The sequence below is a fragment of the Saccostrea echinata genome, unplaced genomic scaffold (genome assembly GCF_033153115.1).
Source record: "Saccostrea echinata isolate AGI-Se365-2 ecotype Australia unplaced genomic scaffold, CSIRO_AGI_Sech_v1 ptg000025l, whole genome shotgun sequence".
Taxonomy (NCBI): domain Eukaryota; kingdom Metazoa; phylum Mollusca; class Bivalvia; order Ostreida; family Ostreidae; genus Saccostrea; species Saccostrea echinata.
In genome coordinates this window covers 27,683,026-27,708,732 of record NW_026889774.1, presented here as the reverse complement: position 1 = coordinate 27,708,732, position 25,707 = coordinate 27,683,026, and the positions used below count along the sequence as shown (strand labels likewise).

At 32.2% G+C, this 25,707-nt stretch overlaps 1 protein-coding gene across 1 annotated transcript in view; it reads left to right on the top strand.

Moving 5' to 3' along the window:
* The window catches only part of LOC133192295 (transient receptor potential cation channel subfamily M member-like 2), a 28,820-nt gene that overhangs the window by 1,120 nt on the left and 1,993 nt on the right, over positions 1 to 25,707 (top strand). The window contains exons 4-22 of the mRNA XM_061328308.1: positions 151 to 320; positions 509 to 682; positions 1,196 to 1,390; positions 1,889 to 2,063; positions 2,361 to 2,526; positions 6,169 to 6,316; positions 7,439 to 7,505; positions 8,101 to 8,220; positions 8,648 to 8,778; positions 11,164 to 11,411; positions 11,590 to 11,733; positions 12,127 to 12,268; positions 12,823 to 12,897; positions 15,828 to 15,968; positions 19,555 to 19,686; positions 21,802 to 22,053; positions 22,472 to 22,649; positions 24,156 to 24,327; positions 24,648 to 24,826. Of these exons, the coding sequence (XP_061184292.1) occupies positions 151 to 320; positions 509 to 682; positions 1,196 to 1,390; positions 1,889 to 2,063; positions 2,361 to 2,526; positions 6,169 to 6,316; positions 7,439 to 7,505; positions 8,101 to 8,220; positions 8,648 to 8,778; positions 11,164 to 11,411; positions 11,590 to 11,733; positions 12,127 to 12,268; positions 12,823 to 12,897; positions 15,828 to 15,968; positions 19,555 to 19,686; positions 21,802 to 22,053; positions 22,472 to 22,649; positions 24,156 to 24,327; positions 24,648 to 24,826 (3,009 nt within the window). The remainder of the gene's footprint in view (positions 1 to 150; positions 321 to 508; positions 683 to 1,195; positions 1,391 to 1,888; positions 2,064 to 2,360; positions 2,527 to 6,168; positions 6,317 to 7,438; positions 7,506 to 8,100; positions 8,221 to 8,647; positions 8,779 to 11,163; positions 11,412 to 11,589; positions 11,734 to 12,126; positions 12,269 to 12,822; positions 12,898 to 15,827; positions 15,969 to 19,554; positions 19,687 to 21,801; positions 22,054 to 22,471; positions 22,650 to 24,155; positions 24,328 to 24,647; positions 24,827 to 25,707) is intronic.

Below are 25,707 nucleotides of genomic sequence, written 5' to 3'. Positions count from 1 at the left end.
AAATAGGTTCATCTTCATTGAAAAGGTATCTCAACTTTGCATGGTCTTCGGAAACAGTTATGCATTCTGACGATTTTGTGTTGTTTTTATGAAAAAAATACAGAGAATTGTAACAATACCAGTTTACATGTTGGTGCCTTGTTTTTGTAGAATTGCGAAGCATAATAAACCGAGAAACACTCTTCAAAGCCCCACCAAATAATATACCTGTAATTCCGTGGAGCAAAGAGGAAGCTTTTCGGGAGAATATTTGTACGACATTTGGGAAAATAAGTTTTGTAAACAATGATAACCAGTTAGGGGGATCTAAACCTGCAAAGGTAAGGCTTTCCTTTAATCTCTAGTAATAAAAAAAATAAATCATGGTAAAGATGTAGATTTTTATTATCATAATTAAAAAAAAAAAAACTGAGGTCACTGTTAAACTCTAAGAAATATAAAATTACAAGTGTATTTTTTTAATATCCCTGAGGTTATTTGATTGACAATTCCTACGTTTATTTTTTAGTATGTTCGACTGAGTCACAAGGATTCTGTGGACAAATGTCTGGAGCTGATGGAGAAGCATTGGAAGATAATGGAGCCTAAACCCCCCAGTCTGTGTATCTCTGTGATAGGAGGGGCAAAAAGCTTCAAACTGGACAACAAAATGAGAGAAACTTTCAATACTGGTCTTATCAAGGTAACACCCCCCACCCCAACCCCCACACACTTCCCTTTTTATGTCCAATTTCAACCATTTACATCTACATACACCACCTTCCATCATGCAGATTATGAACAGTCTCTTTCCTTACCCCAAACTTTGTACATTTTTTCTCTTATACATTGTACCTTCCCATCTTTTGAAACTTTGTGCCCTACATGAGTTAAGGTGGCCGTACAATGGAGATTTTCCAGTAGTTTATATCCAGAAGTGTCAGGTCTCCTATACTCTTTTGTAACCCCTAAATTTTCCTTCTCCACTTTTTAAAACCTACCTTTAAGTATTTCCTACCTGTTCAAGCTATTGAGCTATTGTTACAAAATGAACAACAATTCGTTAATAATTCATCTCCGGAAAACCTAAATTTACTACAGTTGAATATGATTTCCATAATATTGACAAATGGTTTTAATGTCTCACCAGATTTCTTTAAGTACATACATTTATTCTTCATTGCTCTAGTTGACTTTGAATTTTGTTGTATTCCAGGCTGCAAAGACGACTAACGCGTGGCTGATCACGACAGGGTCAAATGTCGGAGTGATGAAGGCTGTTGGTAATGCTGTCAGTGAGGGTCAGTCCTTCCTGTGGGATAATGACAGAATCACCCACACGCTGCGCCTGATTGGAATCGGGCCCTGGGGATATGTGAACAACAGAAAAGAGCTGGAGAGTGATGGAAATGTAAGTCATCAAAAATGAAAGACACTGTGTTGTCCTCTTTCTCCTATTGGCCTTCTCTCTCTCTCTCTCTCTCTTTCTCTCTAGGTAATAAAAGAAGTTAAAATAGACTAATTCTTGTTGTCCCTTCACTTCATATTAGTGTAGTATTTGAATTCATGTTCCCAAAACCCTATATTACAATGTATGTCTTGTTTTTTGTTACATAGAAAAGAAAAGTTTGAAAAGTTTGCTTTGACTGACCTTGTAATTTGAAGTTAAACCCAATTTGTTTACATGATTGTTTGAAATATATTTATGTAGAATATTGGAAACATGTTATTTGGGTTCCAAAATTAATTTTTAGAACTTTATCCACTTCTATATTGTATTGAATAGATATTTTATTGAAGTAGTGTTATTTTGTATCTAATTTTCAAGATACAAAAATATTGTGATGTACTTATTAGAAATTATACATTGAATTTACATATAATTTGAATAATTAATTGCTAATTCTAGGGTCGTTTTCCAGTGCATTTTAAGACCAGTAATGTTATTATTCATGGAAAACCTGTCCCCCTAAATCCTAACCACACCCACTTTGTGTTTGTTGATGACGGAGTCAGGAACACATACACCGGGGCCTCAGAGTTCAGGGCTCAGTTTGAACAGAAAGTCTCCAAGCCTACAGAAGGTAGACAATTCTCTCATATGTACACTGACACATTGATTTTCCCGATTTGTCTAAATTGCTGTTGTTAAGTACTGGATGTAATCGTGGTAAGCCACAAAAATTTGTGTCCATTCTAGTTCTACAAACAGAATGGACATTGTAAAAAACCTGTGGCTTGCAGTGATGGGATGTACTTTGTTATACAAAAAAAACCCTTCTCTTTTGATACAAATGTTTTTTTTAAGTGTATGTCTCCAAAATTTATTCAGGTTTGTAGTAAAAAATGTCAGATGATTTCAACTTTTTATTGATTTTTAGCCGGAGGTTTAGGTATTCCCGTTGTTTTGGTGATCTTGGAGGGAGGGACAGATGCCATCCATGATGCAATGGTGACCCTAGAACACAAAATTCCTGTCGTTGTCTGCTCTGGAACTGGACGAGCAGCAGACATATTAGCATATGCCTACTCTCACACTCGCAGCAAGTAAGATTTATCTCCCTTTGAAAGTTTCTCTTAAACATCAAAACACTGTTATTTGGAAGATTCTAAATGTTTGGTGTCAACTATGTAATACTATGTACAGTGTATAACCAAGGTATAAGTTCTGCATGGCTATATCTGTCTACTAACTAACTGGTTAATATTTGTATCATCTTATTTAATATATATATATTACATACATGTATTTTTCTTGAAATGGTATATAGTGGATGATAACTCTTAACTGCTGTACATTTCATCATACTTCTGATGAACTATGTCTAATACTTAACTAGCTCAATAAACAATTTTCCCTAAGTCTAAGATACATTCTGGTTTTTACAAAATGACAATATTGAATTCAAAAAATAACTGAAGATAATTTGACTATAAATTATTTCTGTAGACATCATGATACCAAAATTCACAGTGACCGGTAACTAAGACGCCATGTTTTTGTTAGTGCTAGTGTGCCATTCTCTCAGTTAATAACAGCAGCTTGGTGTGACATGTTTGTTTTTTTATCCATAAACCTCATTTCTAGACTTCTGTTTTTTTTCATCTTTTTAACAATGAAAAGCCATTGCAAGAAATGCTGCAGTGCTTGTGTTTTTTTGGCCTCAAGCTTGTTTGAAACATTAAAATTTTGTAATGCACAAATTCATCAACATTGAGACATAGAAAGCATTATATTCCATGTACACGGCCATAATTAAGATTCATAAATAACGAGCATATCTTAATTTACACACATGTACATTGTACCACTAGCTTAACAGGGTAAGCCCAAATGTATTTAAATTAGATTAGAATATGTCTGCATCTTGTCATTCAGTTCATGCTAATTACTTGAATTATGTCACAGTGTGATATGTGCTTGAGTTGTAATCTGTGCATACTTTTTGAAGTTTGTAAGTCCCCTAAAAAATTTCCAGAAAATATCTCTTAAAATTGACATGTACGTATTAAGAAATCCTTGTTATTTAGTACGTCTTGGGTCAAAATTAAAATGCTTCATTCTTGATTATAAACCATGTGCTATGGAAAGAAAATGCTGCCTTTTTTAAGAATAAAGAAAAAGTTTGTTAATTAATAGCGGATAAAAAAATGATGATGTTTACATGTAAATAAATTAAATGATACACTTATACTGAAAATGAACATATAACTAGCTACTAAATGTATATTAAATACATTGGATGAATATTACAGTACCTGCATCACTTTGTTTAACTATTTTAAAAATGGACTATAAGCTGACAAATGGGTGAATTCAAAAAAAATGACCAAACGCATATTTATCAACCCACACTAAAAATACAGGCAATGAAAATAGATTTCTATGTCTCAGCATATGTCTTTAGATAGTGTCTAAATACCTGCCAAATATCTTATTGATATCTCAATTAACAAAAAAGTTATGCCCAAAAATGATGCTAAAATTGTCAGGAGTGCAACACCTTTTTGTGACATTTTGAAATTTCAATATTTTTTGGAGATCTGTGCAATAAATAATAATGCTTTATGTTGAAAATAAAGACTTTCCTGATAATATTCAAAGTATTGAGCTTTAAATGTGGGCAGTAGTAATTTTTGTTTAATCAAGTTGTTGTCATGGCTGATGTTTAAAAAAATGTCATACCATGTCAGGAGTGCAACAGAAAAAATGTAGTGTTGCCAAAAAAACATCAATTGTAAAATTCTGGAAGAAAATTAAGACAAAAAAGAATTTTCGAAGTGTAAAACAATAACTGATAGACATTTTAAAACTTAAAAATGTTATATAAATCACAAGCAGCATTAATTAGAGTCAAGTATATGTGCATACCCAATAATGTCAGGAGTGCAACATTTGATGTTTTGCTCCCAAGCATGAAAAAACTGTTATCTTTATATGATTTTCTGATTTTTATTTTGGAAAAGAAAGACACAAAGAACATTTTTACCAAATAGATTTATCAATTACAGGTACTGTCTGTGCTTCAGATCCATATTTCTATGGTCAGGAGTGCAACACATTTTTTTAAAGATTCAAGTTGTGTGACAAAAACACTTCTATTCATGCTTAGACGTATTCATTAATTAATAATGATCTTTTTGTATAATTTAATACCAAATTATTGACAGTTTTATTATTAAAATCCTTCCTTTTTCAATTTTATCAATTCAGATGTGTTTTTATCTTTTTTGTGATTTTTTTAATGAATATTAAAAATAAACACACTAAAACATTGTCATAAAATTCAAGTAATTCCTCCTCAACTTCACTGAAACAACAGAACAAGTTCTTACGTAATTTTCACTTCACAATTCTACTTTAAAGGTCCCAATACTTTTGGTCAGGAGTGCAACAAATATGTTAGAATTATAAATCCTCCAATAAGAATAAAAATAAAGAAAAAATGATGAGTAGAATTTTTCTGGTGGGTTACTGTGTTTGTCCTCTAAAGGAAAATATGCTATAAAATATATTTTATCTTCTAAATATACATTTAAGCTAGTTTTTTGGCATAAATAGAGAATAATTCCAGATAAAATGCGAATTTTAAATACTTTCATCTGTTTTAATTATGAAGTATTGGACTACAAACATTGCACAGTTTCATTACCACTTGATGTTGCCAACACTTTATGAATTTTTGTGTTCTACGATTTTAATTTTAAATTTTACTGCAGTCAGGAGTGCAACAAAACTGCTTTGTAATTACCAATGCTTTTTAATTATCTTTACTAAAAGAATGAGTTGAAAAAAATGTTTGATACTATTTGATGTTCAAAACACTATGTCTATCAACAAATTACAGAAATTTTCTAGTCAATTCAGGGAATAGTTTTCATCATTTCACATATAGTTTTATATACAATTTATGTATATTACACTTTGCAAATAATCATGTGTTAAGGTCTTCAAAATATGAAAAACCTGCCGTAAACGATGAAAAATATCAAAACGACAAATTAATTTACAAAAAAAGAATGGGTTATTGTGTGTAATAATTTTTAAAACAATGTTAAATAAAATACGTATCAGATGTCAGGAGTGCAACACAATAATGTAACATAGGGTCACTTCAAAATCTAGTATTTTTTGTAAGAGAACTCGTATATAAAAATTCTTTTTTGGCTTAGATTTAAAGAATTGGCTTGAACGGACAAAAAAGTGAAATTTGGGGAATTTTATTGCTTCATATTTTTTTCTTATTAAAACTTCTCAAACCAGAATTGAAAAAATAATGTAAAATAACAATCAAAAAGCCAATTTTTTGTCACACATACAAGAGAAGATACTCAATCAAGGTCTAGATTTGATCATTTATACTCCTTTTACCATTTTGAAGCTAAAAAACTATAATTTCTTGTTATTATGTATTTTAGAAAGTCTTTTAAGGTGTAATGATATTTTCTTTTTTCAAAAGAAATTTTACTAATAAAAATTCTGAAACTTTTTAATCCAATTGTCTATTCTATTGCCACTTCAGGATTTTAAACTAGAATGCATGTGCAATATGATGATATAAGTGAAAAATATGTTAGAAGTAGCTGAATTTTTGCAAAAAAATTCAGTTTGGTGGTCATTTTTTTTTAATTCACCCAAATACAAGAGGTGCAGTTCATGTTTAATTAATTTTACAAATTTTTACACAGTAAAGGAGAACTGAAACCCAAACATGAAGAGAAGTTGAAGGAGAAAATATTTGATGCTTATGGAGAGAGATGGAAGGAGAAGGATATTGAGGAAAATCTAGAGAAACATTTGAGGAATGTAAAGAAATGCATGGAGCATAGAGACTTGGTACTTATAGATCTATATTTTAGGTTTTGAATACTGTATACAGGGTTATTTTTGCCCCATGTTATTTTTGCCCTTTTGCACTTGTGAACAATTTTGCCCCCGTTATAGATTCGCCCGTTCACAGTTATACTGTGTTCTTTGAATTCCTCCCATTTTAAATTTGCCCACCTGTGATTAGGGCAAAAGGGGCGAAAATAAAATGGGGGCGAAAAGAACAAGATTCACTTAGGGCCTTTTTTGGCCCTTTGAATTTCTGAAAAAGTGAAACTGCTTAGTTTGAGTTGACAGTGCATTAAATATCATTTAGACCATTATTGACTGTGCATCTATTAAAATTGACGTAATTTTCTGGCTAGTAAATGCATTATGATGTCATGAATTGCATCATTTTCAGCATATTCGGAAAAAAATCTACAAAAACAGTCAATCTTTTAAGCTATTTTTCGATATTTCATTTAGAGCGCAACCTCTGATCTATGATATACAATTAATAAATGATAGAACTGTTTCTGAGGATTACAAAACAAGTTTTATTTTTTGGATCAAGGAGTGTGCTCATATTATTTTTCTTCTCTGAAAGTACTCAAATATGCAGGTTTTCCATAAAATTCAACAATATTACAATTGCATAAAGCCTGTTTTCCAATCCCTAAACTTTCAGGAGAAAAATTCTAATAGGAAGTGAAAGCACTAAGTCTCTACTTTATCTTGATGTTTGAAATGGAACATAGAGTGTTTGCCATAAATTGGGCCATTTTATGCGTAAAGTGAACCTAGCTCTTTCCCTGTATACAGTATCTTCAATTTAATTCAAGAGACATGTTTGAAAAGTTGCATGTGTGTAAAATTTTCAAACAGAAACACTCAATGAAAATGTGGTCTTATTTTCTTGATTATTTCAAAAGTTATAAAAATTTGAAACTTTGACTTAAGTCTGTTTTCAGTTTATATTCTTGGGGCCTGGTTTTAAATCAAATCCTATTTGGTAAAGATTCCTTCGTTAAAGTCATCATCTTAATAATTTACAAACAATAGCTTTACATTCAAATTTTTTTAATTCGTAATGAAAATTCAATGTATTTCATACAGTTTTGTTCTTATATTATGTTGTCATGGTTTCAGATCAACATTTTTCCGATGAACAAACATGAGGATTTGGACATTGCCATTCTCACTGCATTACTGAACTGTATGTATACAGATTAAGCATGCATTCTCAATTGAAACAAACTTTTATATGTCATTTGAAACATGAAAGTGTATAGTTATTGAAAATCACAATTTGAATTACAGTACATCGTTCTGTCTTTTGTTTACCTCCATTGTAATGAATGTAGTTAGAAAGCTTATTTCACACCAAGATATTTACGTGATGTTGATGGACCATAATTTGAAACAAAAGAAATTTTTTATTCCCAGAAAGCGTTTTGAGACTATATATATACATGTTTAACCTTAAGAATCAGCATTAGGATAGATGTATCAATTTGTCACAAGAGAAATTTATTGATTTTAAAGGAAATATTTTCTAATTGCTATCAGAGTTTTTTCTTCAAAGAAAATAAAGCTACACTTGTTGAAATCGTTGAAATTTTCAGAGATAATTTTGGAATTATATGTTTTCTTCCTTTTTTTAGAGTAGATTTTTTAAATCAAAACTTGATCTCAGTTATAATGAATTTCTTTTATATTTTGTACTTTATCTACTGAAAAAAGTTGCTATTTTTTAATGAAATATTTGTTCTTCATGAGAGATAATAAATGTGGTTATTACGTATTTCCAGCTAAAGCCGGAGACACATCAACTGAGATTCGGCAGAACCAACTGAAGCTGGCCTTGACCTGGGACCGGGCCGACATAGCTCAGGAGGAAATCTTCAGGGAGGATGTGCTATGGAAGACTGGTAAGACTCCGGGGCATGTACGAGGGTTGTCCAATAAAATCGTGGACATAGCATGTTAATCAAAAAATAATGCACACACTGAGGTGTGAGAGTCTCATCACTGCGTGACTCGACTGCCACGTCTCTCTATACAACAAACCCCTTACAAACACATGTAACTTATGTGGCACCAAAAATTTAAATTCCAGAGAGAAAATTCCAGGATTTGTTTTGCAGAATTTTAAAAATGGCAAGAAAGGCTCTGTAAAGATTAAGTTACCAGGAATAGAAAAAAAAAATTCTAAAGATGCAAAGTGTTTATCATGAGTCTGTTCAATTTCAAAAATAGTACATAAGTGTATTTTCTTCCTAAGAATTATTTGAAAAAAAATTTTAAGGGTTTTGAATAATCTTTACATTAATTATACCTCATTCTAAAATATTTCAGAGAATTTGTATGATGTTTTAATGGAGGCCATACTAGAGGAGAGGGTGGAATTTGTGGCCCTTATTTTACAGCAGAATGTGGTGATGAAGGAGTTCCTGACCACAGAAAGACTGCAGACACTCTATGAAATGGTCAGTGTCCTATTGCCTTCTGTAAACAATATATGAAATACTGCCTGTAAACCAACATTTTTATTTGTGTGCGATATTTTTAGCTCACCTGAGCGAAGGCTAAAGTGAGCTTTTCTGATCAAAGAGTATCCGGCGTCCGTCTGTGAAGAAGTAAACGTTATTCAGTGAACATGGCGTTATGAATAGCAATTGCTCTGCTGGCATATTCCATGATGCGGGCTAGCCAGCAGAGCTATTGCTATTCATAATGCCATGTTCACTGAATAATTGTTTATTACTTATATTTGCATTCTGTGATGTTGTCAAGAATATCAGAGGAAATCCTGGCTTACATAATGGTACGACGGCTTGTCCCCAGTAAAGAAAAAAACATGACAATAAAATGAGTAGACCTGATTAATCAACCCTTTCTCCAATAAATCACAAATAATATATATGGTATTTGCTTCTCAACTACATTTATCTGGATCCATACAAACCGCGTCGTCTTCGGTAATTTTTGTTTTGATGCAGTTGTGACGTCATTGTTCAAAGTATTGAAACCTTCGAGAAAAATTAACAAAATAGTATGATGACAAAAGAGAATGCTTTTATATTGATTTTAACTAAAGAATGTTTTACTAGTTTTTTAAGTTCCTTAAATTCATTTTTTAAAGAGTGAAATTGTTCTAAAAATAGATGTACTATTACAGAAACTTCGTATCCTCTGAACGTGAAACGCCCTAGCATGAAGAGTTATTGTTCTTTGCCAAATTATGCATAAATATGAACAGAAAAATTAAAGATATAGCTGTTCTTTTTAATTTGTAAAACATTTTATTATACAATTAAATCAATGACCAAAATTTATTTTTTAAAGATATAAATCAGCAATTTTAATCATTTTGAATTAATTTTCTTTTTTTCTGGAGAATATTATTAAAAACTAAGATTTATTCCTTTCACAATACATTTGATATATATACTTTTGAACACATTTCACTAGTGGAGTATCCTGTACTGTGCGAGAGTGAGAAACAAATTGCACTCAAAGCTGAACAAGTTGCGTTTATAGCCCTATAAACGCAACTGATGAGTGCAGGTTCATAGTGAGGGAAAACAGAGAGTATGCAAATATTAGTCTGTAAACTTTTCACATTTTTGGCTTCTTCTCAAGAACCACTGGGCTTTCAACCAAACTTGCAACAAAGCGTCCTTTGGTGAAGGGAATATATGAAATGGTCAGTGTCTTATTGCCTCCTATAGACAATATATGAAATACTGCCTGGAAATCAACATTTTTTATCTCTGTGTGAGAAATATTTGGAACTTTTATAACCTTCTTTAGTGAATATTTCTCACTGCAAATCATTTATTTAATTGTGTGTTTATGTTAAATGCTTATTAGGTCATGAAAAAGTGCATGTCGGATTTCAAACTGAAGAATGAAGAATAAAAGTTGTCATGTTTGAATAATAACTGTTTACAGTAATGAGTTGTGTAGTCAAAACATATTGAAAAGTCCTATTAATGCAAGGCCCTATTAGGGTTGGACACAGGTTCTTGGTAAATGTACTTTTATGAGTAGTTATTTCAAAATTCCTGGTAAAATACTGTTTCAATTTATACCGGTACCCATATTGGCATTTCATCCTTTTCTCTGTAAAATTATGTATTTAATGCATTTGCATTCATTCAACAAAAGTGAATTGTAAACATGTGTAGAAAATATATAACCACAGGATTAAATCTAATGTTGTAAGGTTAAACTACCCCATTAATTAATGAAATAAGGCATACTGAGCACTAATAAATGTCAGGTACAAATTTCAATAAAGTATACATTGACCTTGCTAAAACTGTTTTGTTTTTAATAAACAGTTTGATTACATAATTAAATTCCTGTTTTGTTTTTAATAAACAATTAGGATTACTTAATTAAATTTTGGAATGCTAATTAAAACTTGATTTTCCTAACCTTGAGAGTGGGTTCATCAAATTCAAAATTGTCGTAATTGTGAATCTAATCAAATGGTACATAATCGTTTCAGACTATATTTACCCGTAATTTTCTAAATCTATTTTTGTTTCTTATGAAAAGGTTTCAAGAGAACAGAAGCTAGAAATACATTATTGCTATAATAATTACATATTGAAACCACATTGTTCTATTTAATATATTGAAGAGAGAGGTATCATTAAAAAGTATCCCATCATTTCAAAAATACATGTATTGGTATGCACATATTATACTGTTTCATCTTTAATGGCCGGTTTCCAACCCTAGGCACTATTTAGATTAAGGTACAGAAAGGAAGAAAAACGTTTGTAGATTGGCCACAAGAATACAAGCCTTGATGATTGCATTACACTGCATAAGAGATCTGTACACATTTTTTTTAACAGTCTCTGGCAAGAACAGACAGCATTCATCTCCGAAAACTGATGGATCGTACGATACACACAAGAACATTTACTTACGACAACCTCGCCCGACTTATGGAATCTCTGATGGACAAATATGACCACAACATTGAGGAGGACAATGTGGGCGATACTAATGGAGTGAAGTTTACACCGGTCAAGACGGGGGGTCAGAGACAGTTTAAATGGCCGTATAAACAGCTGATGATTTGGTCTATACTCATGTTAAGGTAATTGATTGTAATGTAGTGATTTAAGGTAGTCTGTCCCTAATAGCCCTAGATTTAATGAATTTGAATGCATAACAGATATAAACTGTTACTATCTCGCAAAAAATTGGGCATCGTGCCCAATTTGTATGTGATATAATACATGTAACTATATAATAAAGATTTGATAATTTTTTAGACAAAAATTGGCCAAGTTTGCGTGGCAGATGGGGAGTGAACCTGTAACAAGTGCTGTGGCAGCCTCCAGGATTTACGGAAGTATGGCGGAGCACATCCATCGTAATGAGTCTGCTCTAAAGGAAAGAATCCTAGAGTACAAAGAGTATGTCATAGTCTATAGGCAGTTTTTATATTAAACACTTTTATTGTTTGTTATATCAAACTGAAGGAAATTAGTGGCACACAATTTGATGGTTCAGATACTTTTTCTGTTAAACTTTGATGCCTGATTATGACCATAAAATGGAGGATTTTTAACTTGTTTAAAATTTTTAAATGCATATGCACAATCTGTAACCTTTATCTTATATAAGGGATGGTCATTTGCATGACTTTGCCTTACCTATGGGTATTTTGTGTGAACTTTATATAATTTTTCTGTAATTTAACAGCATGGAATTGTATCAAAATTTTTGCCAAATAAAATGTGCTTTTCTGATTAAAACAATAGAGCAAGTAATACATGATACTGTGAAAGAAGTGACTTTCTTTTCAGTGAATTTGAACACCTAGCTAAGAGTGTCCTTGATGAATGCCACCTTAAACACCAAGAAAAAGCCATGATGTTGGCTGAGAGGAAATCGCCAACTTGGAGTTCAATGACAAGTCTACAGATCGCTGCTTCAGCAGTGAACAGGGTAAGTGAAATTATAAGGTGAAACAAGGCAGTATATCAAAATGGGAGGGGAGAGTTACTTAAGAAATACCGGTAACTGTCTAGTTTTGGGGGATTTAAGAGGTAGTATACATGTGCATGGTATTTTGCAATATATGGCAAAGTTCTTTTTGCATGAATTATCTTGTGCTTCTATCTAAATGTGTATTTAAGCCATAAAAAAATTAGATGATTGTTTTTTTCTATATTTATTTTCAACTATTAGATCTACATGCATATATTTCATGAAATTGTGTTAACTCCAACATACCAGTGTATTACAAATATTTTTCAAACCAAGTCTATGATGGTGGAAGAATGCATTTACATGTACATGTATGTTTATTGAAAAAAAGGATGACATAACTTTTCCAGTGTTCTCACCTTGAAGTGTTATTTTGAAGGCATTCCTATCATCAGTGGCATGTAAAAATTCTATAGATAACACCTGGAACCGAGGCATCCAAGTCCAACCCTACCAGGTAAACAGGAATTCCAATTATGATGACTTATTGTTATTTTTTTGTATATTTGAAGGTTTATCTTTCCTCTGTGGCATGTCGAAATTCAATCGACGCCACATGGCGACGTGGAATTTTTTCTCGATGGAAGGTAACAAGGGGGCGTGCACTTGTCTGTGAAATTAGTCATGCTAACTAACTTTATGTAGTGTAAACATACTGTCAACAAAACACAGGGCCTTATTAGAATTAAATGTACAATGTGTTACGACAATTTAACTGATTTCTCATAAGGAAATGACGTACAGTCTTTCAAATGTTTGGATTAATGGTTACTATCCAAAAAAAATTGAGTTACAAAGCATCAAAAACCATCCCTCCATTCAATACAAAGTTGATGTTCATTTCCTTTAACCACCTATATTTTTCAAAATGATGTAAATCAAATCGGAGATTAGAAATTGAGTGGCTTTTTGTTGACAGTGTGTATTTGTAGTGTTTGTGGGAACAAAGGGGGACTACTCTTCATTAACAATACATTCACATAACATTTTGTATGAACATTTCAGTGTTGGTCATTTTTCCATATATGTGTTAAAATCTTGGTATAAAGCCTGAGGGGAAAAAAACTAACATTCAAAATGTTTCTTAACAATATCTTTTGCTAGACAGTATTTTACTTCCTGAAATATCTTTTTACTTATTATCTTGTTTTGTCACTGATTTCTACTGTATAAACACATTTGCATGTATAATCTCTATATATTTAAATTGTACATGAATGTTGTGTTTAAAATATTCAACAATCTTTTGTATTCATGATTTAAGGAGGTTGGATCCTGTTATCAAAAATATTGGGAATTTTTTTATCAATTATATTTTTGAAATCTATACAATATAGCTTAATTAAAAATCAAAACCAAAAATGGGGGTCATTGGGCTTCTTTTGGTGCTAGGGAGCATTTAATATGACCTTTTTGCAATGTAATGACATCTAACACATAAATCAATGTTTAAAAGTTTTTCCTCTAATATATTTTATCCAAATAAATATGGGAACGAACAGTCTTTTTTCATCTTGAATAGTCTCTTTAAAATTTGTTACAACAAAAAATGTTTCAAAATTACTTCACATAGTCAATTATTTGACCTTAATGCACTCAAAAAATGTCATTTTTCTAGCATAAAAATTTAACAAGCAATAAAATCATTTAAAAGTAATGACATTTTCTGAATTTAAGCAGAATGGTTAAAATTATCTTGTATATATAGAAAAGAAAATTAAAAGTGGGAGTCTGTGATTTTAATTTTGAGATATAACTAAAATAGTGTTAATTTTAGCCTGAAGTGGGCTATTTTTTCCCAGGACTTTCACAATATATTTACTATATTTGTCCAATATGATGATAGAATTCATGACGGTTAATCAAATATATTATTTAGGACTAGCATAAAACATTTCACTGCACAAAATAAGTCGGTGTGCAGGCTGCATGTAAAAATAGGAATCCAAACTTAACAATACTGTAAATATTTCGAAAGAGAAAAATTGATCATTTTCTTCTAACAAACCCTCCACCACAAAACATTAGTTCCTCACTTAATGATTTCGGTAAAGAATTTAATCATGGTCTGACAGGAGTTTAAATTGAATATAGTTTAATTAGCATTGTAGAATCCAAATTTATTGTAAGAACTAAAACATTATGCAGATTTTTTTAAATTGAGGTCAAGATAAAAATCTGCTCAAAAGCTCAGAACGAACCTCATTAATAAGTGGACATTAACATGAAGGTCAGTTAACCAGTGTCAAAAAATAATGAAATAAAATTTTGTGAACATTAAAGAGTCATCCTGACATTAAAGAATTTGCAGCATTTCTCAGATATAATTGTCACTAGTATATCAACCCAACATCTGTGAATCACATTTTATTCAAGTTTGATTTCCTGTAATTTGATCAGATAGTTTTGATCTTATCGATATTAGGGGAAAAAACTTTCATAAGACCCACAGATAAAAATAATTATATTAATTGTCTTGCCTGCAATTCTTGAGTTGCAGAACTCTGAGAGATAGGGCTGTGCAATAATATTGATATTCTGTTATATTGCAATTTGTTGACAAAAAATATTGTATTGCGATACATTTTTTCATTATCGGTTTACCCGAGCAAAATGTTTGGGCTTGGGATTTCTAAAGTAAGATATGAAATTTAAGATGTCAAAAATGTTTTCAATCATGCCAAACAGTAAGGTTGCTGTTGTATGGTTGCTTTTTGTTGCAAAACTGTAGTTAAATCAACAAAAACTTTTTTGTTACAACATATTTATAATAGTGATATCTCTGCTTATATATGGAGGTTAATAAAATAAGAAAAGATCATTTCAACTGCTGTTGAAAGTATTGCAGCACATATCGCAATACAGTAAAAAATAATGCAGTATGGCATTTATCACAATACAAAGTTCCTAGCCGATACCAAGCCCTACTGATTTAGTACAAATGCTTGATATATTAACTGTACTATTGAAATACACTTTCCTTTTCCACCCCCTACCACTAGACTGCTTATCATAAAATTTCATATCAGTTAATAAATTTGATGGACTGTTACCTGTTAAAACATTGTAAAATATCAACTGTATAACAACTGTAGCTAATAGATAGTTTTCAATAGGCCTGAATTTAGCAGTTATTTCCCTTTGGCCACCATATTGGAGGTCCAACTAATGGAATTCTTCTTTGAGCAACCAGTTTTAAACTTGTATGGCAGAAATATAAAAGCATAAAAGCAAAAGTCTTTAAAATACAAAATTGCTAATTAAAGGTAGCTTGTGTTAACATAAATTTGTAAGAAAAATTGTTATCTTTACCCAATTTCCCAGTATGACAAGTTTAAATTGGTTGAATAATGAAGGAATTCAGGCTTGTATACCTCCAATATGGCAACCAATGGGAAATAACTGCGACTTTCTAAAATTGTGTCTATCGAAAAATATCTATTAGTTTAAAGTAGCAATACATGAACTGGATCTACACTCCAGATGTCTGGAATTTTTACATTTTATACATGTCTAGGTGCTAGTGACCGTGTTCTTCCCGTTCCTGTTATTCTCGCCATTTTTGGAGGTGAATGCAATGGGGGAGAAGACAGCAAGAACATTCCAGAAAATCCTGACGTTTTACACAGCTCCCATCACCAAGTTTACCCATCACTCAGTAAGTACAGAAAACTACCTTACTGGCCATAAAGCAGAACTGATTCAGAAGACTTTCCTTATAATTATTAAAATCTTAAAAAGAATCACTGATTTCCAAAAATAAATTTTGCTTAGCTTTTAAGAAACCAATAAAGATTTTATTATGACCACATGTAAGTGTAATATGATAATTCTAGCAGTTTATATATCATCCAAAACTTTTATCTAGTGCTGTTTGCATGTGCACAGATGTCATTTCTATACTTGGAGAATGTGGTTTGAAATAAAGAGTATTATTATGATATTAATACATGGTTAGAACTGGTATTGTAGCCAACCTGGCTATTTCTAGAAAAGTTTCCAGAAAGTAAAAAATAAATGTTGGAAATGAAAATGAAAAATGTCTAAAATGTTGAGCATTATTCCAAAAATGAAATGCAGCATTAAAACAACCTTTCATTCAAGCCAATAATCATTAGCTTATGTTAACAATGGCATTAACTAGCATTATTAATTTGTTCAAATCATCAAGAACTGGTTCATCTTGATTCTATGGTACGTGTCCTCAACAGATTTATCATAAGAAGGTTGCTATAAATGTATAATTTAACATTTTCAAATACTGTAAACCAACTTTTATTTGCGTGTTAGAAATATCAGCAAGTTTCATGACTTTCTTTAAGGGTCCTCCACACACCCCCAACTTATGTTTTCATATTACTGAGCATTACTTTTAACAAGTACTAGATGAAATCCCGCGCAAGCGCGGGGAATTGAATTTATACCACTACCGACAGAAAACATATTGTAGTTTCTACTGACAGCCTACAGGCTTATAGCAGGAAGAAATACTTTGTTCAAAATCCCGCATGAAGTAGATGTAATTGTCTCCACCCCACCCCCCTTTTTTGTAAAAGCTTGAAAAATAATTTCATTAATTGACATTTATTTTGAAACCTGTAATACTATGTTATGGATATTGCACTTCAGATGCTCTTATTTCATTTCCGTCGCGGATAAAAGCAGCGAAATAAGCGAATATGCACATTTTACTGATAAATTGATTTTTTTGGGGGGGGGGGGGGATTCACAGGTACTTGGGTCTTGGTTGATAAATATGTACTTTACTTTTTTTTTTTTTTACATATCAATAAGGTACATACATATTTATAAACCAAGACCCAAGTACCAGTGAAAAAAAAGCTTTTAACGCTCTATGAATAGGCCGAGTATTTGATACAAAAAAAAAAAAAACTGAAATGTATTGATTAAAGCACAAAATTTTACAGCTTTAATTGTATTTGAACAATACCTTATTCATTAATTTTCCCTTTTCATGTAAGCAAGTTTATTACGAAGTACAAATTGTACTTCGGGTTCGTTGCCACGATGTTCTCGGTTACTGATAAATTTATTAGGAAAACCTACTATAAATATGTAATAGTCTTTCGATATATAAATATATTCACAACTTATAGTGTTATCAATTATTTACCATTATTTCAATGACCATTCACACAAAAGCTTTTTTATGTTCATGAAGCTGTAATCTCCTCGTTTTTTTTTTTCTTTTTAACATTGGGCTCGGTGCTATATGATGTTCCAGAAGCTTCCGTCAATATAAAGATCGGTGAATGACGAAAATAATTTGTACATTCCCTTTTTAATCGGGTATTACAACATATTTCTTTTATATCATTTAAATCAAGTTTTGATTGAATAATTCAGTGATGACGTTTTATGAAATAAATAAACGATTGCTTGTTGTCAGTTTCATTAAAAATTGCCAATAACTTAGATCCGCCAACCGGAAACGCCACCGTACTCACGTTTTTCCTATTTCATGGCTGTTTATAGAAAATGAAAGTAGACTTTTAATTTAATGTACGATACATACTATGGGAGTGAAATCTAAATATAGTTTACGGACATCATCTTGTATACAGTGTATTGTTAGCAGAGTAATTAAGAACTCTGGTGCACCCGTTTTGGAGTTTATTTGCAAAATTTATTAATTTATAAGTATAGATATCAACCTTTAAAACCTGGCCAGGAATTGAAATATAATTTATACTGATTTTTTTTAAATTTAATTTCATAAGTTTTAAGATTTTTTCCCTACCGAGTTTTGATAAGTAGCACAACAAATTTGGTGTTTTCCTGGAATATATTATTAAGCCCAGAAAACAACCACAAAAACTTAATTTTATCAGTGAACATATATATGAAGATATAAAATGAGCAAAAATAGAAATGCACACTTTATAAATATCTATAAACACACAATGAGATAGGTATTATTGAAACGCACAAATCAGTGTGCAATAATATCAACTTTTCACAACAGTCTGTTACAGACCTTGTTGACGATATCGCAATGGATTTAGTAGCCTGGAAATATAAATAAACTTTAACGTTTTCGAGTAGATATACCTGTTATTTACGAATCATGCTACAACAACTCAAACGTCTGCTGTTTTTTTATTGAAAAAATTGACACTTTTTCTTCTTTTGGTCACGCCGTGATCATGCCATGTGTTCATTGTTTATGATCAGGGTGTCGCTCTCGGTTGACTGCATACTCTTCCTTTGGCAAAACCTTTATAAGTAAAACGTTTACAAGACTCTCTTACAGGCGGTGCCTGTCAAATCGTCAGTGTACAAACTATATAAAACCGGAAGTAAAAGCATTTTTTCTCTATATACGTCACAAGTCACGGGGTGTGGAGGACCCTTAACTCGCAAATATTTATTGCCATACTTATAACCATTTATTTTCCTGTGTATTTGTGTAGAATGTTTCCTCAGTCGCGAACATTAATACAGTAAAACTCGGTCATAACATTGGGACCTGTGAAATTACTTCGTTATATCTGTAATTCGTTATATCTGTATAAGGAATTCATAAAATTTACATAGCTGGGGATCCAATAAAACTTCACTATATCTGTGAATTCGCTATATCCATGTTAGTACTAAACAAGTTTTACTGTAGTTGTGGATTGATTTCAAACAGACAAATTGGGAACAAAAGATGTCGTGAATACTGGTATAGTTGGTTTACAGTAACATACATGAATACTATAATAGTTGGTTTACAGTAACATACATGAATATTGTAATAGTTGGTTTACAGTAACATGAATACTGTAATAGTTGGTTTACAGTAACATACATGAATACTGTAATAGTTGGTTTACAGTAACATACATGAATACTGTAATAGTTGGTTTACAGTAACATCATGTATACTGTAATAGTTGGTTTACAGTAACATACATTAATACTGTAATAGTTGGTTTACAGTAACATACATGAATACTGTAATAGTTGGTTTACAGTAACATACATGAATACTGTAATAGTTGGTTTACAGTTACATACATTCATCAGTTTCATGCAGCGTGACCTGTTTAACAACTGTATACAATTTGTATTACATAGTAATATATACATATTCAATTTGACTTGATTCAACAATTATCACATTCATTTCAATGAGGTGTTTTGAATTAGAAATGTAATGTATACCTTGTCCATTAAGGTGGGTGATGTTGATGTAAGAATTAGACTGTGTGTATCTGACCATATTCTCTGTTTTTCAGTTCCTGTACACATTTTTCGTGGCTTTGTTTACCTATTATTTGTTGGTGGACTATCAGTTTTACAAAATCACCGAAATAGAAATCATGTGCATGGTGTGGATTTTCACATTTATTGTGGATGAACTTTACACAGTAAGTTAAACAAATGAATCAATTATACAGTGAATCTTATCTAAACCATATGTCATGTATCCAAAATCATGCCTTTGTGCCACTTATTTCCAATATTAGGTCACCTGAGTCATTCAGGTGACCTATTGCTTTCTGTTTCCATCCATCGCCATGTGTCAAATGTGTAACATTTGAACATTTTCAGCTTCTTTCCTGCAATCGCTGAACCAATTCAACCAATTTTGGCATAGAATATCTATGAGTGAAGGGGAACAAAAATTGTGAATTTCATGGTCCCTGCCCCCCTGTGGCATTAGGGTTGGGACCAGAACCATCAAAATGAGTGCAATCTTTAAAAATCTTCTTTTTTACTCCTGGACATCAAGCAGTCAAACTGTTGGCATGATTGTAATAAAAGATTGAGCTGTCTACCAAATTTGTGAAATTTATGGCCCCAGGGTCAGGGGTTCTGGAGTTAGGGTGGGGCTCTATTGATTATTTAGTGAAATTTCATAAGTTCTTTAAAAATCTTCTTCTCTCCCCCTGTATATAAAGCAGATAAAATAGTGCATGGTTATGATAATCAAGGGTGCCTCTTCCAAAATTGTAAAATTTGTGGCCCGAGGGTGAGGGGTTCTGCAGGAGGGGGGGGGGGGGAGGGCTCTATTGATTGTATAGTGAAATTGTATTATTTCTTTGAAAGTCTTCTTCTCTGCTCCTAGGTTATTAGCAGATAAATCAAGTATAGAGATATGATGAGCAAGGGTGCCTCTTCGAAAATTGTGAATATCTTGGCCCCTGTGTCAGGTTTTCTGGTGTTTAGGCGGGGCTCTATTGATCATATAGTGAAAATGCATAGATTCTTTAAAAATCTTCTTTTCCCCTGTATAAAGCAGATAAACATGGTGCATGGTTATAATGATCAAGGGTGCCTCTTCCAAAATTGTGAAATTTGTGGCCCCAGAGTCAGGAGTACATGCAAGGGGGGGGGGGGGTCTATTGAATAATTGTGGAAATGCATTTTTTTTATGAAAATCTTCTTTTCTGCCCCAGGTTATATAACAGAGAAACTAATTGCATAGTTATGATGAACAAGGATGTCTTTTCAAATAGTTTGAATCTCATAACCCCCGGGTCAGGGGTTTTGGTGTTAGGGTGAGGCTCTTTTGAATATATAGTAGAAATGCATCATTTCTGAGAAAATCTTCTTCTCTGCCCATCGTTATTAAGGAAACATACTAAGTGCATTGTGATGAGCAAGAGTGCTTCTTCCAAAATTGTGATCCCATTGGTCCCTTGGTTAGGGGTTCTGGTATTAGGGTGGAGCTATATTGAATCTATAGTGAAAATGGATTATTTCCTTGAATATCTTGTTCTCTGCTCTTGGACATCTAGGAGGCAAACAGAGTATATAAAGTTGTAACAAGCAAGTTTTTTTTCACCAGATTTTGAAAGTCTGTACCCTTTGGTCAATGTATTAATTCCTATTGAAAGAAGTTATTCCCCTTTGCTATTCACCTATGATAGTCAATCACTGTAAATAATGTATTTTAAAAGGTCAATGACAATTGAATAACAGAATTATACAAGAAAATTTGTAATATTTCATACAAAAAGTACTTTCATATTTTTTAATGGTCAGGTAGATTTCAAATAATAAATAAATGAAAATGGGACAAAAATACTGTATCTATGTACATTAAATAATCTTCAAAGACTAAGAGTGGCCAATGTGAGGGGGAATGAAATGTTTTAACTAATAGTGCTCTTGAACTATGGTTTTGTTTAGTCTGCATGAGGATAATGACAAAGGGGGAATGCACAGGCAAATAAATAGATCAATGTTAATATTTGTTATTGAGTACTAGATTAATATTTTGCTGATCCCTGATTATCCTCTTTCTCTTGCTTTTGGGCAACATATCTTCATTTATCAGCATATTTTGTTTTAATCTATGGATCGTTTCCTTATACTCAGGTGACCGTTAAGGCCCTTGGGCCTCTTATTTACAACACTAAATATCCATATTTATAGTATATACTTACTTTCTATAAAGTTTCTGTATCAATCATAACATTATACCATGTTAGTGTAGAGATATTTTCATTTTACAATAAATTTTGTCTCTCAAACAGCTTCTGACTTTCCCGTCACCAACGTTTCATGGCAAGATACGTGACTGGTACGGAATCCTTAAGACAGTGGACATGTTAAATTTACTCCTGGCACTTGTGGCGTTTATCATCAGAATCATCGCCATGGAAACTTATGCTCATGAGGCCAAGGTGATTTTGTCCGTGAACTGTATCATTTTCTACCTACGCATCATGAAGTTGTACACAGCCAATAGCAGCCTGGGACCAAAGCTGGTCATGATTAAGATGATGGTAAGGATTTCCACCAAAATAGGCCATGTTTGAGATTAGAAATATCTAGCGTAGCAGCTAAGCTAGCTATGAGGTCATTTAAGGCAATGTTATTCCTACATACCACTTCAGCTAGCTTAGCCTTCTACATGTAAGAAGAGCTTTCTAGCTGCTAAGATCTTTAACGCAGCCCTGGCAGTCAACAATGATTTGCAGGCAATTTTTTTTTTAATTTTGAGACTAATAATATCTCTATTTGCATTTACAAAGACTGATCTTGCATAATTTTCTTTGGCCATTGTCATTAGAAAGTAGTTTGTAAGAAGTGAAACAGTGATAGAATAGATACGATATATGAGGTTCTTCTATTTCTAGTTTTATTGGAAACTTATTGAGCCTTTGATTAAAAGTTTAATATGTATATTTTGTTTATTTGTAGTTTGATGAGTTGCGAATGTTCCTCCTTGTTGTGGTTGTCTTTCTCTTGGCTTATGGTGTCGCCAGCCAATCACTGCTATACAGACAGAGAGATGCATCATGGGAAATCCTGAAAGATATAGTGTTTTTCCCATACTGGCAGCTCTATGGGGAACTGGATTTTGAAAATGCTGTTGAAAGTAAGTCAGTAAGACCAAAAGTCACTAAGTCAGAATAAAAGTCAGTAAGTCAGAACCAATGTTGGTAAGTCAATAAGAACAAAAGTCAGTAAGTCAATAAGAACAAAATACAGTAAGTCAGTAAGTGCAAAAGTCAGTAAGTCAATAGAAACAAAAGTCGGTAAGAACAAAATACAGTAAGTCAATAAGAACAAAATACAGTAAGTCAGTTAGAACAAAATACAGTAAGTCAATAAGAACAAAATACAGTAAGTCAATAAGAACAAATGTCAGTAAGTCAATAAGAACAAAATTCAGTAAGTCAATAAGTACAAAATACAGTAAGTCAATAAGAACAAAAGTCAGTAAGTCAATAAGCACAAAAGTCAGTAAGTCAATAAGAACAAAAGTCAGTAAGTCAATAAGTACAATAGTCAGTAAGTCAATAAGGTCAATAAGTCAATAAGAACAAAAGTCAGCAAGTCAATAAGAACAAAAGTCGGTTAGTCAGTAAGTACAAAAGTCAGTAAGTCAATAAGTACAAAAGTCAGTAATTCAATAGAAACAAAAGTCGGTAAGAACAGAAATCAGTAAGAACAAAATACAGTAAGTCAATAAGAACAAAATACAGTAAGTCAATAAGAACAATTGCAGTAAGTCAATAAGAACAAAATACAGTAAGTCAATAGAAACAAAAGTCTGTAAGACAGTAATATAAAAATCAAGGTTTGAAAACCAAAATATGGCATATAATAGAAATTAAGCGTTTCAGTTTTGAATTTTTGTTTTAAAAAAAATGTAACTTTAAGGAAAAGTAAACTGAGATACAGTCACAAAATATGGCTAAAGTAAGAGAATTTTGAAAAACCTATTGGCCTCAATTGATTTGTTGAGAGTTTCACCATTTAGCTTTGATTACATTTTAGTATTTAAAATGTAATATTCCATTCACTTTCACCCCCTTTATATAAATGATTTATAATTCTTTTTTTCTTTGTTAATGCAGGAATAAACAGTTGCAACATTGCAGAATAAATATCTAACTTGATAATGGGGGTTATACAGTTTTTTTTTCTGAAATGTTTGCAACCATTATCCGTGCATTAAAAATCACAGAAAGCATTTTGTTGTTTAAATATGAAATCTGTATAAGTCCTGAAGTTACAATATTTTTATGGTGTACAATGTTGATCTTATTACATGATACAGTGGACATTTTGTTCAATTATGTTAAAATCACAACTGGCCATGAACAGAATTCTCAATTCATTCACTTCTTTCCTTAAAATAATGGAGATTACTAACCATAATCAAGCACAAAAATCCATTGAAACTAGAGAAATTGGGAGAAGAGCAAACACAGACTCCTAAAAACATCAGAGATGGGATTAGGTGCCATGGAGGAGTGAGCATCTCCTGTCAGCCTGACACACCAGCCGTGTGCTATTTCTCATGACTGGGAAAAATGGTAGACAATTCAGTATGTAAATAGTGGCCTAACAATTAGTCTTTACAATTGTGTTTTAGGTGACGCTGACTGTATTGACAAAGTGAATGGAAGGACGTTTAATTCCACGATGTCACGCGTGGTGGCACTGGCAAAATGTAAGAAAGAGTACTGGCTTGTTTACATCCTGTGTGCCGGGTACCTCATCATGGGGAATGTCCTACTCTTTAATCTTCTTATCGCCATCTTCAAGTGAGTCTAGTACCTGTACATGTTGAAAGTTCTCCTGTAAACCTAAATGTACAGATAGCTTCAATTTTATGTTTCCAGATTAAGAATACTTTATCATTGTATTATATGAAGAAGTCTGGTTAATATAAACAGGTAGAGGAAAGGCGCTTTTTTTTCTTTTTAAAAACTACTTTAATTAAACATGATAAAATACTCTGTTTATTCTCATAATAAAGGAGTTAAAATGATAAATATTAAGAATAAAATGATAAATATTAAAAATTAAAAAATGTTAAAATTAAGTTTACCTGTACATGACCTGATTTTGTTTTTTTTCCCAGCCATATTTTCACCAAGGTTGAGGAGAAATCTAACGAGATTTGGAAGTTCCAGATGTATTTCCTTACAATGGAGTTTGACAACAAGACGGCCTTGGTACCGCCCCTCAGTATCATCCCTCATGTGTACCTATGTTTTAAGTGGCTGGCTAGGAAAACCTGCTGTAGAAAGAAATCCAAAGGTAAGAGGAAACTAGCAATTCCTTAGGAAGGGGGGGGGGGGAACTAAACTTTTTTGGGGGGGGTGGATTGGTGGAAACTAGAAAATCCTAAGGGGTGGGAAAAGGGGAAGCTGGTAAATCGTAAGGTGGATGGAAAAGGGGAAAGTGGAAAAATCTACTGGGAGGGAAAATGAAAATGGTCAATTCAAAGGGAGAAGGAAAGAAGAAACATGCAAATTCTAAGGAAAAGGGGAAACTGGCAAATTTTTCATGATAGAAAAAGGAAAACTGACAACCTGGGATAGATAGAGAAAACGGGCAAATCTTTCAGGATAAAAAAGAAAAGGGAGTAACTGGCAAATCTCTCAGGATAGAAAAGGGAAAACTGGCAATTTTTTTAGGATAGAAAAGAAAGGGAAAACAGACAAATCTTTCAGGATAAGAAAAGGGAAAACTGGCAAATCTTTCAGGATAGAATTCTAAGAAAGGGAAAAAATGGAAAATCTTTCATGATAGGAAAGGGGAACCTGGCAAATTTTTCATGATAGAAAAGGGGAAAGTTGAAGAGGAGGGAGGGAAATAGGGTATCAAAGGCAAATTTAAGGAGCAAGTGATTGAGAAAGAGATAGTATAATGTCATAAGATGTCTTAAAGTGAAATTTTAAATAAGAGTAAATGTAGAAGAATTTCTTTCTTATGTACACAGATAAGTTGGAAATACCCTGTGGAAGATATTTCTATCTTAAAAATCTTAAAAGTAACATAGAGCATAATTTGAAAAGAAATTGAAATTTTAAAAGCCATCTGGGCTAAGTTCTTTTAGAAGTTTATGAGTCTGGATATGTGCTAGGAAAAAGAAACTTTAGTTAGAATATGAAGTTTATAAGACTTAGTATAAAATT